The sequence below is a fragment of the Capra hircus genome, chromosome 23, assembly GCF_001704415.2.
Source record: "Capra hircus breed San Clemente chromosome 23, ASM170441v1, whole genome shotgun sequence".
NCBI lineage: Eukaryota > Metazoa > Chordata > Mammalia > Artiodactyla > Bovidae > Capra > Capra hircus.
The window spans coordinates 188,554-205,969 of record NC_030830.1 but is presented as its reverse complement, the minus strand read 5'-3'; the positions used below and the strand labels follow the sequence as shown (position 1 = coordinate 205,969).

The window sequence follows — 17,416 nt, the reverse complement described above, 5'->3', positions numbered from 1 at the left end:
TGTGACCAAACCTCAGGAACAAGAAACAAGCCAGGGGAGCCCCCGAGACCTTCCCCGCGGACCTAAAACTCTTCCAAATAACAAGGGCCTAAACTTGACAGCGTCCTCCTCGACCACCACACAGAGCTGCTGGGCCCACGTCGGGGTCCCCCACCCAGACTGCTTCACGGTTCATCTGCCGCCCCACGCTGTGGGTCCCCCAGACCGCAGAAAGCACGGCGCGCACGCGCTGTGCACGTGGACGGGCTGTGGCCCCCGCCAACAGCATCTGCCAGACACGGAGCTTGAGCCAGAGCAGCTTCATGTTGGAAAGGAGGCGAGGGAGCTGCGTGTCTGCCCCTCCTGCCCCCTGGGGGTAATGTACCCCAGATGCTCACATCTATGAGATGTATAAGTCACCGCAGCCCACGGAGTGCAATCCGCTGTCAGAAGGGGCTCCCTCCGCCTGCTAATGAACCGCTTAGACTGCGCTGCGGGCCTCAAGGTGGGCTTGGCAGAAGTGCCCCAGGAGCAGGTGAGTCTGCATGTGTGGGGGCACAAAGGACCCCTGAGATTTTTTTTTAAGTTTGTGTGTATCTGTAGAAAAGTAAAATCTGTTGGAAGAATCAAATTCTTCCTGTGGACGAGGTTGGATTGGAAAATAGGAAGATTCGCTTTGGGTTTTGCCTTTTTATACTGTCTAACATTTCTGTAGTTAATATGTATTATTTTATCCCTAAAAAGTCTCCCCCCCCCAAAAAAAAAAGAAGAAATGACATTTCCAGGCTTCATTGCTTACTAAACTGGATAAAAGCTACAATCTGTCTAATGCAAGTTTGTTGAATGACTTAAAGACACAGACTAGAATAAGAGAGTATCAGTTTGTACACTGAGCCTAAAAGTCATGGCAATTACTTCCCAGTAGGACAAAAATAAGCTGCTGTACCATGGTCCAAACATCTGTACTTTTCCAAAAGGAACAACAAATAAGTGGTTAAGTTCACTTAAGCAAGTAGATATCTTAGTGATTCTATAAAAAGCTGTGTTTGGGAAAAGCCCAGTAATTTTAAGGCCCTGTCAAACTGTCACTGGCATCAGGAAGCGTGTAATATACAAAATAAGCAAAAACAGCTCCCTGGGCCTGCAGTTGCTCAATCTGCAGAGCGCCGTCCTGCCCTCGCGCAGGGCCCTCCCCAGGGACGTAGTGTTGCCATGGTAGCCGGTCTCCTAACAAACAGGACAGGAGGGGAAATGCTCACCCAGCTTCAGAAACACAGCTCGGGCTGCTGATCTGTCAATCTCTTTTTGCTATAGCAAGAATTTCTGTAGCATGAGAGATGAAAAGACAAACAGAAGATATCCTAACCAGTCAGCTCAGCTCAGTTCAGTTCAGTCGCTCAGTCGTGTCCGACTCTTTGCGACCCCATGAATCGCAGCACGCCAGGCCTCCCTGTCCATCACCATCTCCCAGAGTTCGCTCAGACTCACGTCCATCGAGTCCGTGATGCCATCCAGCCATCTCATCCTCGGTCGTCCCCTTCTCCTCCTGCCCCCAATCCCTCCCAGCACCAGAGTCTTTTCCAATGAGTACGAAGTGACAAAACCTGGTACTCAGGGTGGCCCTGATGCTTTTGGCTCGAGAAACACCACAGGGTCATACCAGCTGGGTTCTGGGCCTGGGGGTGCGGGGATTGCAGGCAGGAGGTGGTGGGCCACCCAGGGAGGGACCCCGGGAAGGTGGGGACCCCAGGAGCCGAGTCTGTCCTGCCGTCAGCGTCCCGAGGCGCGTCACCCCCAGCGGCTGGAGCGCTCCTCCTCTGGGCAGGATGGCCTCACATGTAGGTTCTACTTCCCTGAGAAACAGGCTGGCACGTGGGCCCCTTCGTGCCACCCTAGTGGTCAGCAATGAAGCACAGGCTTCTCGCTCTTCACGCAAGAAAGAGTTCACATCAGACTGGAGACAGCAAGTCAGTAAACGTAGACCATGTGACGATGAATTTTCACATTCGTCCGCAGAAGACCCTGAAAAGCATTCTCTCTCCTGGAAAAAGCTCATCTGTCATGTTGGTTTTCTACCAATGTTCTCCTCAGGAGTGGGACTGAAGCCCCCATTCCCCATTTCGCAGAGAAGGAGCAGGGGCTCAGCCAGCGGCTCTCTGTGCGCGTATCACACGCGCGCCGTCTCCGGCCCCGGGGCTCTCATTCCTGGATGGAGGAGTGTCTCGGGGGCCTGTGGAAGTCCTCCGGGCCACCGACGTGCTCGGGCAGGTCGTAGCCCCTGAGGAAGTGTCCGCTGTTTTGCTGGGCAAAATAATACAGCTGTCTGGCTAGCAGAGGTTCAACCTGCAGTGAAGATTGAAACAAGACATCATGGCCATCTGGCAAGAAGCCTCCACATCTGAGGACACGGTCACACATGCAGTGAGGTGCTGCGACCGTGAGGACGTGTCACGTGAGGAGCCTTCTGGAGGACACACTGACCTACAAACAGGATCTACTGAATTTTGCGCTTCAGTTGAATGGAAAGGTAATAATGCTGTTTGTAAACCAACTGCCACTTGAAATTTATACTAAACGAGAACTAAACAAAGCACATTGGTAAAATGACCAAATTAAGGGTAAGTTCAAGGTGCATGTGGGCTCAGGCACTGCCGTTGCGTCCAGCTCTTTGCAACCCTACGCTCTGCAGCTAGCCAGGCTCCTCTGTCCATGGGATTCTCCAGGCAAGAACACCAGAACGGGTTGCCAAGCCCACCTCCAGTGGATCTTCCTGACCCAGGGATCAAACCTGAGTCTCATTAAAGTTTAAGGTAATCCAGTAAGTTAGACCAATGGACTTATTTTTCCACATCTGGCGTTTAACAGGGATGGTGGAGAAAGGGAAGTCAGCTGACCCCAGATCCCTCTAGTCTAAGTATGAGGGTGGAGCACATTCACCAGAGTATTCAAGCTCAGCTTTTTCTGAGCTCACAGTAAGAAGCGGAGCACATTCATCTTGTCAGGTGTGCGAGCCCACATATAGCGGCTCAAGCATAACTCATCTGAAGCCACTGAAGCAAATCCAACCCATGATAAGAGGAGCAAGACTCCTGGGTGCACCCAGGGTCCCGGCTGACCCAGGCCAGTGCGTGCCAGCCCCGAGACTCAGACGCAGGGCTCACCACCATCTTCCGAGGTGCCGTGTGCCCGCGCCAAGGTCATTTAGTCCTTGGACAGTTGTTAACAAGAATCCGTTATTATATCAGTAACTGTCGGTCAGTGAGAGAATTCACGAGAAAACTCTAAAGATTTATGGGGACTACATTTCTGTTGGTTGGTCAGTTGTTTTTTGATTTTATAATCAAGAAGCAGGGGTTGTGTGGATACATATATATGTATGGCCAAGTCCCTTTGCTGTCCACCTGAGACGATCACAACATTGTTAGTTGGCTATACTCTAAAACATAATTAAAAGTTTTTTTAAAATTTTAATTAAAATCTTTTTTTAAAAGATGTGACCTGAATTCTATTATTGTTTGGTGTGACGTTCCCTGCTGCAATTTGTCACCTGGGCTTGTTAATAACTTCCACAGGTCACAGCCACACAGAGGCTTCAATTTCAAATTTGAAAATTCCAAGTATTCAAAACTCTGCTTTCTGTGGCAAATTAATGCTACATGTTATTTCTCTAAACCTTCCTGCTTTCCTTTTCTGTGAAAGATGTTTACTCGGTGCAGGTGAGCCCATGCTAGACTCTGCTGGAAAGCGAGACCATGGCCTGAGCTGCCCAAAGGCCATAAGAGATTCTGCTCCACCAAACACACGCAGCCCTCAGCCCATGCAATTAAATAAATTCTAACAACCAGAAATAAAAGAGGATGGGGGCCTTTTGGAGGGGCTTACACAATACTCAAGTCAGGGGGAAAGCTTCCCCTTAAGGGAAGATCAGCTAGAAGGCATTTTTAAAGTAACATTAAATGTCAAGAATTTTAAAGGGCAACTTTTAGCCCCATCCTTTTAAATCCCTATGAAATGGGACTATGACTATTTCCTTGGAAAACAAAACAGATGGGATGGGGGCAGTGCAGGCCAGAGGTCACCCCAGGTGGTGATGGGCAGGTGTCCAGGGCGGGGAGGCTGCTCACCGGACATGCTCCCTCCCACTCTGCCCAGGGCCCAGGGCACTTATTTCCCATCTGAACTCCTCTAAGTGGGGTCCTGCCCTGATTCACCCGAAGGTAAGCAGACACTCACGTGGGCAGTGATGAGCTTGCGCTGCCTCTGAGGGTCCGGGAACTCCTCCCCGAAGCACAGAGTCACCTGGAACCTCGGCAGTGGCCGGCCGTGGTGCGCGAACGCCTGCAGCTCTGCAGACCAACGGAAACAGCTCAGAGACCCGCACGCTGGGCGCGGGGCAGGGATGGGAGCCCACGCGGGGGTGGGGGCCAGACAGCAGCGAGGGCGGGACCAGACGCGGGCTGCACATGAGTGCTTGTTTCCACAGGTCTCCCCTGGGCATCACCTTCACCTCGAGGGGGCTGCACCCCAAGAGGGGGGCTCCTTTTGCAGCTTTGGACCCACAAGGAGGCAAAGGTCTCGGAAAGGAGTAGGGGAGGCCGAAAAGGAAATGGAGCTGTGTTTAGCCAAAAGAATCGTTTACACGAAGAGAATCTGCTTTTTCCAAAAAATCAGAAGTTTCTGATTTGACCCAGGACCTCTAAGCCGCAGTCTGTGTTGCCCACGACCTCCGACATCCGCAGAGTGCAGGACGTTATCTTGGAGACCCGGTGACTCTGAGCTGCTTCCCTCAGAAGGGCGGGTGGGATGAGGCCCCAGGCCCGCGCCGCCCACGTGCACCAGCGCCCTGGCCCCGCCCCCAGAGCACATGTCAGTCCGCAGAGGAGAGGCTCACATGGGCGCGGCCGCGTGCACACAGCCGCCTGGCCTTATCAGATGTGCGCGCGGGCTGCGGGGCTGTCCCCAGAAGGTTGCAGATCCTGAATGGGTAGATATCAAAGATTTCCACTGTTCTCTTCAACTGAAGAAGTTTCTAGCTAACTCACTGGACCATTGACTTCCTGCTTTTTTTTTTTTTTTTTCTTCCAGAATTCAAATCAAACCTAACTGACTTCAGCAGAACGTGTGCCAGGCTTCCACACTGCGAGGGGGCGGGGGTGACACCCACGCCTCTGTGTTGGCTCACTTCTCTGAAACAGTTGGCTGAGAGGCCTGGCGGCTCAAGAAGGTTCGCGGGAATCCCTGACTGGAGGGGCCTGTCTGCACAGCTGCAGCTTTTAGTTCACAGTTTCCTCCCTGAACCTCAGAAAACACTTCAAGACGAGAGGCTGCACTAGCACAGAGCACAGCCCTGGCTCACAGGGGAGAGCGAGACCGAGGCCGCGCCTGGTCGGAGACGACATGAGGGGCACACAGCCCCACACGAGGGGACGCACAGCCCCACACGAGGGACACACAGCCCCACGTGAGGACATGGGACACAGCCCCCCATGAAAGGGCACACAGCCCCCCATGAGGACATGAGGGGACACACAGCCCCACATGAGGGAGCACATGGCCTCACATGAAGGGACACACAGCCCCTCATGAGGGAGCACGCAGTCCCCCATGAGGACATGGGACACACAGCCCCCCATGAAAGGGCACACAGCCCCCCATGAGGACATGAGGGGACACACAGCCCCACACGAGGGGAGACACAGCCCCACACGAGGGAGCACACAGCCCCACACGAGGGAGCACACAGCCCCACACGAGGGGAGACACAGTCCCACACGAGGGGAGACATAGCCCCACACGAGGGACACACAGCCCCCCATAAGGGACACACAGCCCCCCATGAGGGACACACAGTCCCCTATGAGGGGACACACAGCCTCACATGAGGGACACACAGCCCCACATGAGGACATGAGGGGGCACACGGCCCCACATGAGAGGACACACAGCCTCACGTGAGGGAACACACAGTCCCCCATGAGGACATGAGGGGGCACACGGCCCCACATGAAAGGGCACACAGTCCCCCATGAGGACATAAGGGAGTACACAGCCTCCCATGAAGACATGAGGGGACACACAGCCCCACATGAGGGGACGCACAGCCCCACATGAGGGAGCACACAGTCCCCCATGAGGACATGAGGGGGCACAGGGCCCCACATGAGGGGACACACAGCCTCACATGAGGACATGAAGGGACACACAGCCCCTCATGAGGGGGCGTAGAGTCCCTCATGAAGAAGCGCATGGCCCCACATGACGGGCCCACAGTCCCAGAGGCTGACGGCCATGCACAACAGAGCTCCCTTCCTGCAGCTGCGGGGCCAGAGACACCCCAAGAGGCGAGGGCCCCTTCTCCAAGATGAAGCCCTCCCACCCACAGCGAACCTTCTGAATCCAAGACCTGTCACCTCGAGGAGGCCCAGAGCCAGGCTCTTTCAGACTTGGCCACAGACCTCAGACTCCTGGCTCCTCCTTGAGCCCCGCAGCAGGCGGTCCACACACTGGGCCCAGGGTGGACAGCCCCATGTGTGCGAGGCCTGGGTCAGGCAGGGATTGCTGCCAGGGACCAGAGGTTAGCTCTCCCTCCTCCTCCCGGTTTGCCTCTTGGGGAGGGTGAGTCACCAGGGACATGTTTGCTTGGGCAAAGAAAGAGAATCTAGAGAAGCCTCAGCAAATGGGAGCCACGGACCCCGGAGCTGAGCACCGTCTCTGCTGGCGGACTGCAGGGGCTGTGCTCCAGGTGAGCTGAATCAAGAAGCAGCTTCGGGGAAGGGAGGCCCAGGAAAGCCCAGACACAGGCTGTTTCTGAAGGAGGCGCTCATACAAAAAGAGCTAAGGATGAGGGAGAACCAGCTCTCCGTCCAGAAGAGGCCTGATGATGGGGACAGCCGAATGGACGCTGGGGACGGACTCCCCCACAAGGTGGCCGCAGGGCTCACAAAAGCCCGGGGCCGGATTTAACTGCCACGAAATCAATACTAGGAAAACAAAACCTGGTGACTCTGGAAAATGTGATTTGAAATCTAGAAACAACTCATAAATTCCCCTCTGCAAAATCAGTTCCGCGCACTCGCGGGGTCCCGCCTGCTGGGAGACGTCTGCTGAGGGCGGTGCATCTCACAGCCACGAGCGCTGGCGATGCGTCCCGAACTCTTAGTGTTTCCAGGGGCCACAAAAGAGCTGAACCATCACAAATATGCTGCTGCGGCCACTGTGCCAGGAAAACAGGAGCCTCACTGGCCGGTGAGGAGTAGCTACGTCCTCAAACGTTAAGAGCTCAGCCTGAACCACAGCCCCAGGACAATCTCCCGCTCTTCACAGGTCCCCGCAGATGGGGTGACAGGTGAACCAACAGGAGACCTACTCTGGGGTCGGGCCGGGTGGGCGCAGGGCCGCAGAGAAGGAAGCCCTGCCCAGCGACCTGCTGCCATGGCCCTCGCGGGGGGCACGCCAACCATCACCAGCCCCACGCCCCCAGGCCCAGCTCGCACAGGCGCCGCGTCCCGGCCAAGCCTCTCCACCTCACCTGATAGGAACTGCTGTGTGTCGAACAGCTTGCAGGTCTGGTCTCTCTCCAGCTTGTTGGGCCGGTCGCTGGGTATCGCCAGGGGCCCGTCCCAGTAGATCCTGCTTTGGCAGAGTCTCTTGGCATAGAGCCCATCGGGGGCCATCCAGAGGACCACGCCCCTCTCCAAGTGGCCGAGCAGCTTCTCAATGTTCTTCCTCTGGCTGTTGTCCTCCGGGTAGGGAAACAGGACCTGGTCCAGGCTGCTGGCGTCGTAGGTGTGGCCGTGGGAGATCCGGCAGCCCTCGGGGCTGGACGTGGTCAGCTCCTTGACCAGGATTTCCCGGTAGTACAGGCAGATGTGGAGCCGGCAGTCTGCAAGCACAGCCCTGGCGGTCAGTGCGGGCTCTGCGCTGGGGGCCTGGGGCTGGTGCTCGGCAGGGGGCCAGGCAACGGCCCGAGAAGAGCATCGTTGGTGGGACACGTGTGCCAAGGGGTCTGGGGGCAGACACTGCAAGGCCTATGACCCTCTCTGAGCCTGAGCCCGCCCAATGGTGGAGGACTTCTGTGTCAGTCTGTGCCGCTCTCTAACCCCAGCATTTTTCCAAATGTGTGGGACACAGAATTCGGGGAAGAGCTCAGTAGTGGTGATGACAGCATTTATGTCTAACGCACCAAGTCACATGCCACCAAACAAAAGCTCACTTTAAGCTTGGCCGTCAGTTTTGACTTTGGAAGAAGTAAACCCTACCTTAAATGATTCTTATAGGCAAAAAAGTACAGTGGTCTTTCAGAAAAAAGGCAAATATGTCCACACATCCAAAACTACACTAAAAACATCAGCATGATGTCATTTAGGAAAGACAACCATACACACGGCAGCACACTGAAGCTTGGGGGACGAGCCTTGGTAGCTGGCGAGCTCTGAGTGGCGGGACGACGTTTTCATCCCACATTTTTGCTTTACTGACTTTTACCTCATTTTCTCACTGTGCATGTTCTACTCTTATAAAATTACGTCGAGAAGGAAGCAGCCCAAGCGTAAAGTCAGCTGAGACGTACCTCGGTTTGTGTTTGAGTCTGAGGATGGCTCTAGAGCCGCGCTTTCTCCAAAACCAAACAATATAAGTTCATTTCTGCAATTTTGCTGATTTTAGAATCCTCTCTAAAATCTGACCAATGGGCTGAAAGGACCAACCTGGTTTGCCGAGGGCCCCGGACTTGAAGTACGAGGGGGAACTGTGTGGGGCTCAAGCCTGAGTGGGTGGCTGACCTTGGATAAACGGCTAGGATGGTAATCTGTACTGAGCTCTCATTCCTCAAGGGTAGGTTTTGAGGCTCAGACAGTCCACGTTACTGCCTCCAGCCGCCTCTGCCACTCCTGCCGCTGTGAGCCCAGAGGAGTGGGTGTCGGCTACTCAGGGTTTCATTTCGTTGAACGTCATCAGAAATCACGAGGTCACAGGGATATAAATAGCTGTTTATTTCCTACTTTCTAGGCACACACGCAAGTCTTAAGTGCTTAAGGAAAGGGTTTGAAAGTTTCTAAAAACAACACAGGCCTTTCTGCTCAGACACCTCTGCTCCCTCCACCATCCAGGAGCATCTGAAAAAAGCAGTAAGCCTCCAGAACCTCAGAGCCAGAAAGAGCCCGTCGGCCAGCCCAGCTCTCCCGGGAGCAAGGAAGGGCCCTAGCTGTGCTCTCTTGAAACCTGGAGAATCCAGCTTATGTTTCCTGTCGCTGATTTTCAAAAAGGGCAGGGAGCAGGTTGAGAATTCCAAAGCATAAGCTATTCATTTTTAACATATGCAAGTCTCATTTTAAAACAATCAAAACGTTATCTAAAGATAAATATACATATATCACACCTGCTTAGTACAGCTCAAGGTGTTTTCCTTAAAACAGGTGAGATGGCTGAGATCCAGGCCTCTTTTAGAGGTGAAACTCTAAAGACCAGATCTGATCTGGATTTGTTTGTGAGACACACCACACTCAAAGGAAGAGCAAGATGCTGGCTGCGAAGGCATTGTACGTGATGAGGAGAAAGAACCCGGAACTAGCGTCCTGGGAAGCCGATGGGCCACCTGTTTGCAGCTAAGCCTGCAAGGACGATGAGGAGCTCCTGCGGTGCGGTCTGAGAAGCTGGCTGGAGGGGGCCCTTGGCAAATGGAACTGGGGCACCTGAACGTTCCTGAGGAGCTGACACGGCTCAGAGCCACCTGGAGAAGTGGGTCAGGCTGGGAAGCTGGCCCCGGATGCTAACTCTTCTACCCACTCCAGACCCCAGCTGCGCTCACAGACCCCTCAAATCCACCCACGGTGACAGGACCCTCACAGACGCCGCCTCCAGGGGCCCCACTCACCTGAGAGGGCCAAAGCTTCAGCAGACCTTATGCTTGGCTCTATGGGGATCCCGGGGGCCTGGGACTCAGGCGGGGCACAAGCATAAAAGGTTCCTGTGACCTGGCAACCTGCATTTGCAAATAAAAATCAGATGCTGTCTAACAGAGCCCCTCGGATGCAGAGGGAAGTTGCCTCTGCCTGAGGGTGGCCCGTCAGCCCAGGGGTGCACCAGGGTGGGAGGGAAGGGCCTGGGCCCTCTAGAGCGACACTGCCCACCCCGCACACACCTCCTCCTGAGAGGCAAGGAGGCTGAGGTCCTACTGGAAAACCAAGGCTGAAGAAGGACGGAGCCTTTTCACAGCTGGAAGGAACCTTGGCGTCACCTCTGCAGTCTTCTCCCTCCCTCTCTCCCTGCCTTCCTTCCCTTCTTTTTTTGTCCTTAACCCCTCCAGCGCCTCGGAGTCACCTGTGTGTGTATGTCTGCTGAGAATGCTTGAGACCCACTGTCCCAGTCACTTCCCAGGCCACACTGCAGCGTCCACCTGTGCACCAGGCTCAACCCCTAGGCATCGCTTGTCTCACAGCTGGAAGGCTGTGCCCAGTCCCTGCACAGCTGATGGGCAGGGTGACTGAGTCCAGAGTCCCTGTGATTCACCCCACGCACACAGCAAGCTCACAGCAGAGCTGAGCCCAGGTCTCTACATGAGTTCCACCCTCCAAGAGCCAGACCAAAACCCTACACGCTGACAGGCCCGGTTCCTTAGTTGCTGCTCCTGGGTTCAGGAGGAAAGGGAACCACGTCTCCAGCCGGCACGGCAGCTGTGTTGCGTGAGACGTTAACGGAGAGTGTGTGCCAGAACCTCAGTTGGCTGGCGCATCACTTAATGTCTCTCACGCGTCAAGATCTGTCCACCAGCCTACCCTCTGCTCCAGGGTCACTAGTTCAGCGGAGCTGACGCACCAGACCCAGGTCTGAACTGCAGGAACCTGTCCAGCATCAGCTGACTCTCCCACCACAATACGGAAAGCCAACTTTTGCTGCAAATCACTCTTAAAAAGCTAATAAAACCAAATTTTGTGACTTAAAAAAAATATGTCACTCAAAACCAATCTTAAATAATAGGCTACTTCTTCAATTCCATAAGCCAAGAGTGAGCTGGACATGACTAAAAAGGAGCCGATACTGCTAGAACATTCAAAAGATCTAGGTGTTGACAGTCTCAGGATTTCTGTGTAAACAACTAACTCACAGGCCTTGACAGCTTCTGCTCTGAAGCACTGAACACACGGTGTGAAATTCTCTCTGCACTTGGCACACTGGTGCTCCTGAGAGAGGCCTCATTCTGAGGGGGCGGAGGCCTGCAGGGAGCACGGCAGCCAGCCCAAGAGCAGCGCGCGCCAGGCCCTGTTCTGTGGAGACCTGTGTTTCCTTCACAGGACTTACACATCCCTTTCTTACTGTCACCTCTAATCCCAGGAACGACTGCCTGGACACACCGCTGCTTAAGAGAAATCTATCAGCACAAAAATCCCCTGGGGTCCCTGCGGGCTGAGGTGGGCGCAGGGGGGTTGGGCCACAGCTGTGGGATGCCAGCTTTACAGATGTGTAGACAGAGACAGTCAGGATTAAGGGACGGTCCAGCCTTCTCTGGGAACACTAACAAAATCAACTACTTCTTGCCCAAGATTAAAAATAAAATTTAAGATTATTCAAGGAGGGACAAACATGTTAGCTTACTAAACATAAAGTCGGCCAGTCTGAATTCTGATGTTCCCTGTCCTGTGTGGCTGGGCTCTGGGGTCAGGGGACCTGGAAGTGGTCCCCAGCCCTCAGTCTCACTGGGCAGTGATGGGCATATTGCTTACATTCTGTGAAAAGCAGGGCAGCTTCCCGGGGCCTGGCGTGACCCCTGGTTCCATGACGCAGCCCCGAGTCTGTCCAGGTGCACAGTGGGCCGGGCACCGTGGACCCGGAGTCCTCTGGGACACGTGCCCTCCTTTACTGCACCCGGGGCCCTCGCCTGCAGCTCTGAGCAGGGACAGAGCCACGGGACTGCCCGGAGGTCAGGCCAGGAGGGGCCAGGCCCTCTGGCCACAGGCCCTGCCCTTACCATTTTCACAGGCTGGGCTTTGCCAGTGGTGGCTGCGGGGTCCGAAGGTCACGGGACACTGATACGGGATCTCTGCGTGCGGCTGGTCCGGGACGAACTCCCTCCAGCCCCGGTCATGGGGCGGGATCATGTAGTTGTGAACCTGCTGGAGGAATCAGAGGGGGGCTGGAGTGGAGAGCGGCCAGCTCGGGGTCAGCCTGGGGGAGCCCCCCAGACTCCTCCGGGACCGTTTGGGTGGTGGGCAGCCAAATCCTCTTATTATAGGAAAAGCTGTGGTGGAAACTCGCCACGAAGAATCGAAAGCACAAGTGAGACAGTGCCGTAAAGCGGCGCTTTATGTGAGGCTTTATGTGACGCTTCATCACATGGCTAAACCAAGAGCCTTTCTGGGGGCTCTGCCTCCCTTCCAGCAAAGTGGATAAAACAGGGCTGGGATTCACATCGGAAAAGTCCGACGGGGTCAGCTGCCCTGTGGTTTCACATGACAAAGCCCTGCTTCCAAAATCTTTGGCTTCCACAAAAGGTCTGTTTCCCAGAAGATTGAAGAGTCAGTGGGGAAATCTAACCAGCAAGCAGATACACCCACCCTCGTCTCCCTCTCTTCAAACCCCAGCACCAGGTGGAGACTGACACACCCATCCAGTGACCTGGGACGTGGCTCAGCAGTTTGACAAACAGCAAAACGGAGTTCTGCTCGCTTCTGTTTGCAGGCCGCTCCCGCCACGTGGAACCTGGCCCAAGTGCCCCTCACAGGCCCAGCCTTCCCTGCTCGGAGCCCTGCCCCTCCCGCACCTGGGCAGGCAGCGAGGCGTAAGGGGTCGGCATGCTGTACGGGTGGCTCATCTGCATCTGCGGGTCCTCCATGGTCAGCTGCTTTGCTCCTGAGGGTTTGGGGAAGAGGGAAAGGCGCGGTGTGAAGAAGGAACTGACAGGATGAAACGTCAAATCTTAGAAAAATACCTGAGAGTCCAGTTCCTAGAATGCACTGCACAGCACAGTGTTGACAAATAGGGCATTTTTCTGCAATTCCCTTGGGCAATTGTTTGTCCAGGCCATTAAACTGGTTCCTACAAGGTGCCACAAAGCGAGCCCAAGTCGAGAAGCCCGAGGGCGATGGGCCTCGTGGCACGAGCTCCCCCAGCAGACGTCTATCTAGTGAGGTCACCTGTGGTTTGTTAAACTGGGCTCTGCTCTGGGTCAGAATCCTGGAAAGTGGGAACCTTGGTTTCAACAAGCAGCCCAGTTGACCACGGCAAAGTTTGAATGTTGACACTTCTCTTACTACAAATGGTAACGAAATGTAGATCATGAACCTTCCCTTCCTCAAAGTGGCTAATCACGAGAGACAGATGGATAAGTAAAGTTTCAAACAGCTTTTCCGTTTTTGGCTTGGAAATCGGGCCCGTGTCTTAGGAGAACTCCCTAGAAAACACAGGCGGATGCACACACACAGGAAGAGGCCAGGAGCCCGAGAAACTGCCCTGCAGCAACACCACGAGAGCTTCAACTTGTGACCCAGAGAAGCTGGGAAAACCGCCTGCTAGGCTGGAACGGGAGGCCGAGGCAAGCCGGCTACAAAGCAGCAAAGGGAAAACAGGACCCTGCCAGGGAGCCGTCTTGAGGCGCGAGCGCAGGCGGCCCCAGCCCAGCAAGCCCACCTTTCTTGGCTCCCTCGGGGACGATCCGGTACACTTTGTAGGGGTCCGAGATGTCCAGCTGGCTCCGCTCCACCAGCTCCTCGAAGTCGTTGCTCTTGTTCAGAGCACACCGCAGGCGTGTCTTCCAGGTGGGAGGGTCTGGCTTGTCGATGCCTTCTCGAAACTTCCCTTTAAACAGTGCCCAAGCCTGGTGAGAAAAAGTGGGGAAAAGTTAAAATGCAGGTCTTTCAAAAAAGAATCTGGAAATTGTATTTCTAAAGCAAAGAATGGCGGCAGGGGCTTCAGGTCCACAGGAATGTGGGACAGAGACACACCAGGTGTTTATGAAAGACGGGTGAGACTGAGGACCCCACAAAGGCCCACCCCCTCAGGAAGCAGTTAGGCTGGAAGCAAAGACAGAGCTGAGGGCTGAGGGGCCACCGCAGGGCACCTCTGGACGTTAGGGAGCCTGAGGCAAGCCTTACTCTTCCAGCAAGTTTCCTGAGGAAGTCCCCCGGCCACACTCTGCCCACAGGTGGTGGGCCCTAAAGCACTGGCCACTGGGTAAACTGCCCAAGGGGAAAACGGTCAGGACAGGGACACACACACGGGGCAAAGAGAAACCCCCAGAGAGAGGCCCAAAGGAGACCCTGAGAGGGAGAGAGAGGAGAAAGAGGAAGGGAGAGAGACGGAGAAAACTTTCCAGGGAGAGACTCGGGAAGAGGGAGTCGCACAGAGACAGTGAGACAGAGGGAGAGACGCGCCGAAGGACTAGAGAGAGCCCGAAGCAGAGCGCTGGCCAGAGAGGGGGCGTGAGGCGGGACAGCGTGGGGAGGGCGCAGGGACCAGCCCCGAGCGGCGCGGCGCACACCGCTGCCCGCGCGCAAGGAAGAGACACAGTCGGTGAGTGGAGGCGAGGAGGTACCCAAAGTTCCAGAAAGAGGGCCCCAGGGAGAGAGAGGCGCAGCCTTGGCCCACCCCTCTACGGGGACCGTGCGCCCCTCGGGCGTGGCACCGGCTCCGCCCTCTGCGAGGTTACCAGAGCAGCCGCGGGACCCCCGCGCTCCCGCACGAGGCCCGGTGCGCGCGGCGCGGACCGGCCCCCGGAGCCCGGGTCGGTCGGCGCGCGGGCCCTGGCCCCTCCCAGCCCCGCCCCGGGCACCTTGAAGAGCGCGGCGTCCTCCTCGCGGTTGTAGTCCTGCTTGCCCGCGTGCTTCCAGGGGATGCGGAAGATGCTCTTCTCCTCGTTCTCCCACACCAGCCCCGGGTACTTGCCGCTGTCGATCTGGTCGATGAGCCACTGGCGGAGCTTCCCGTTGCCGCAGCTCACGGAGCTCATGCCGAACTCGCCGCCTCGGCTGCCGCCCTCCAGGTTCATGCCCCGCGCGCCGACGCTGTCCCTCCGCAACCCAGGCTTCGCTCCGGCACTCGCTCTGCGCTGCGGGGAGAGGAGGCGGCCCTCGGCCAATGACCACGAGGCCGCAGAGTCTCGGAGGCGGCGAGGCGCGCGCCGCCGAGTCTGTGACGCCCAAGCCCCGAGAGAAGGCCCGTCTCAGCCGCCCCGGCTCGTGCGTGCCCGTGGAGCGCCGTCCTCCCGCCTCCCTGAGCTCGTGCGCGACCTCACCTTCTGGACGCTCCACTCGCGTTTCCCCCCGCGGCCCGCACGCTGCCCAGACTCAGGGCTCTGATCTTCGCGCACCCCCGAAATCCAGCCGCCACCACGCGTGGGCCTCCGTTTGCTCTCCTACTCCCGCTCCCCTGCCCAGGCCCAAGCCGTGGACAGTCCACTCCCCCTGCCACGGCCAGTTTCCGCCCGCGCCCCCTCCCGCGCCCCCACTCCCCGGTGGCCCCGCGTGTTCCGCACGCGGGCTCCCCTGTGGCCTGGCCTTCCAGGTGCGCGGCGGCGGCAGCTCCCCCGCGGCTCTCTCTGAAACCCGCACTCTTCGCCCCAAGAATGCCCCGGAGCCCCAGACAGGTAGCGACGACCAGGTGGCCCGGGAGCCACACGCGGCAGAGGGACCCGGCCTCAGGCGGCGAGCGCAGCCTCGTCGTGGGGGATCCCCGCGCGCCGAGCACCAGCCGGGCGGGGAGGCCCGCGGGGAGCGCGGGGGCGGGAAGGTGCCGGGAAGGCGGGGGTCGCGGAGCGCGGGGCCCCTAGTGGCCTGAATTTGGAGCGCCTCCTCTTCCACCACCGGTCGGGAAGACGCGAGCTCGGGGCCGAGGGGACTGTGAGCCCCTCAAGAGCGAGGAGCAACAGAAGCAGCCTCGGGAGGAAGGGGCCGCCCCCTGCGGTCAGGGCTGCCGCCCGGCGTGGGTCCCTTCGACGACCCCCTCGGCCGCTGATGGCCCAGCGACCTCGTTACCACACCCGGCCCCGCGCGTGGCCTCCGGGGCCCGGGCTCGGCCGACCCACGGACGCCGGGGCCTCGGGACTCCCCGGCCGAGGGCAGACGGGGTGGGCGTCGGGGTCCCTCGAGGGGCGTGCTCTCTCCTGGCGCCGACGCTGCGGTGCCCCGCGCTGCCCCGAGGCGGACCCCACACGGCTGGCCTCGCGCCGGGTTCCTGCGGTACCGGGCTCGCAGCCCGGGTCCTTCCCGACCCCAGTCTTACCTCGCCCCGACTTGAGCTGAGGGCAGCGGTGAGTCCCAAGTCCAAGCAGTGAAACTAACCTCGGAGGTAGGAAAGAGGAACTTTATAAAGCTTGAAAGCCGCGCTCGGGGCGGGGCCTGCGCGGGGCGGGGCCGACCGGGGCGCCTCCTGGCGGGGTGGGGGCTGCGGGCGCGGGGCCGGGCGCGCGGGGCTGGTCCGGGGGTTCCGGGCAGAGGGCCGGGCGCGCGGGGTGCGGCGGGGTCTGCGGACGGAGGGCCGGGGGCGCGGGGCCGGAGCTGGGCTAGGGGCTGCGGACGCGGAGCGGGGGGCGCGGGGCCGGGTCGGAACCCGGGCTGGCGGAGCGCCGGCTCCCAGCTGGGCGCGCGGGGCTGGTCTGGGGGCTCTGGGCAGGGAGCCGGGTGCGCGGGATGGGGTAGTGGGCTGCGGACCAAGAGCCGAGGGCGCGGGGCCAGGCGGCGCTGGGGACGCACCTCGAGTCGGGCGCACGGGCCAGGGGAACCTCACTCGGGCGGTTTCCTGCCGAGGGCAAGGCGCGAGGGGACCTCGTCTCCGCGGCGGGCCCGCTGAGCAGGAGCTCAGCTACAGCGGCGCTGTCAGGGCGGGAAGTGGGGGCGTGCAGGAGCGGGAATCTGGTGCGATGGGGACTGGGCTTGCAGAGCTCGTAACCAAAGACAGGACTGTCCGTGTCGACCGACCGTGGGTGGGTGGGGGGCACCCTTGGCTGTCACCGAGAGCCCCGCCCCTCCGCCGTGTTTAGAGAACATCACACTCATTGAAAAGAAAAAAGGAAATGGCCCAGATACCTTGAGCTATAAACTGCGCTCACACGCTGTCTGCGCTTGAAATGCTCGCATCCTGCTGGTCGGCTCAACTGGAGGACTTCAGTAACTGAGACAGCACCCCCACAGCTTTAGTTGTGGCAGCAGGGAAGAACTGGAAGAAGTGTCCAGGTCCACCTCTCAGTGGCATAGTTTTAACCTCAACGTGGGAGAAACAATTTACAAGTGGGAGTTTAAATGGCCAGAATAAGAACAATATTTAAACAAAGGGATTTTACTTAATGTTCCAAGATCTAACGCCCCGCCACCCCCCCCCCCCCAGCATCTTGAATGCTTCAGCATGTTTGTGTAGACACCAATTTCAGGTAAACCGTCAGATCACTGGTTTCTATATGATTTTAGGCCACCACCACCCTAGGTCAACTCGCTACTTTTGAAAAACTTTTGAT

General features: G+C 57.6%; 1 protein-coding gene across 2 annotated transcripts; it reads right to left on the bottom strand.

The window, feature by feature from the left end:
- Positions 1,500-16,229, bottom strand: IRF4 (interferon regulatory factor 4). 2 transcript variants are annotated; one of them, XM_018039300.1, is made up of 9 exons: positions 16,189-16,229; positions 14,741-15,016; positions 13,600-13,786; positions 12,734-12,822; positions 11,942-12,086; positions 9,851-9,958; positions 7,508-7,861; positions 4,213-4,325; positions 1,500-2,322 (listed from the first exon to the last, which is right to left on the bottom strand). In XM_018039300.1, exons 2-9 carry the CDS (start codon positions 14,954-14,956, stop codon positions 2,179-2,181), a joined length of 1,356 nt encoding a protein of 451 aa, XP_017894789.1. In that variant the 5' UTR covers positions 14,957-15,016; positions 16,189-16,229; the 3' UTR covers positions 1,500-2,178. The 2 variants fall into 2 exon arrangements, with proteins under 2 accessions (XP_017894789.1, XP_017894790.1); XM_018039301.1 differs by having other exon boundaries at positions 11,942-12,083.

Excerpts from the sequence above, each read along its gene's own strand:
- IRF4 (XM_018039300.1), bottom strand. The coding sequence starts at position 14,956 with ATGAACCTGGAGGGCGGCAGCCGAGGCGGCGAGTTCGGCATGAGCTCC. Across the intron at positions 13,787-14,740 it reads AGGACGCCGCGCTCTTCAAG|GCTTGGGCACTGTTTAAAGG; the intron begins GTGCCCGGGGCG and ends TTTTCTCACCAG. Across the intron at positions 7,862-9,850 it reads TGAAGCTTTGGCCCTCTCAG|ACTGCCGGCTCCACATCTGC; the intron begins GTGAGTGGGGCC and ends CTGTGCTTGCAG.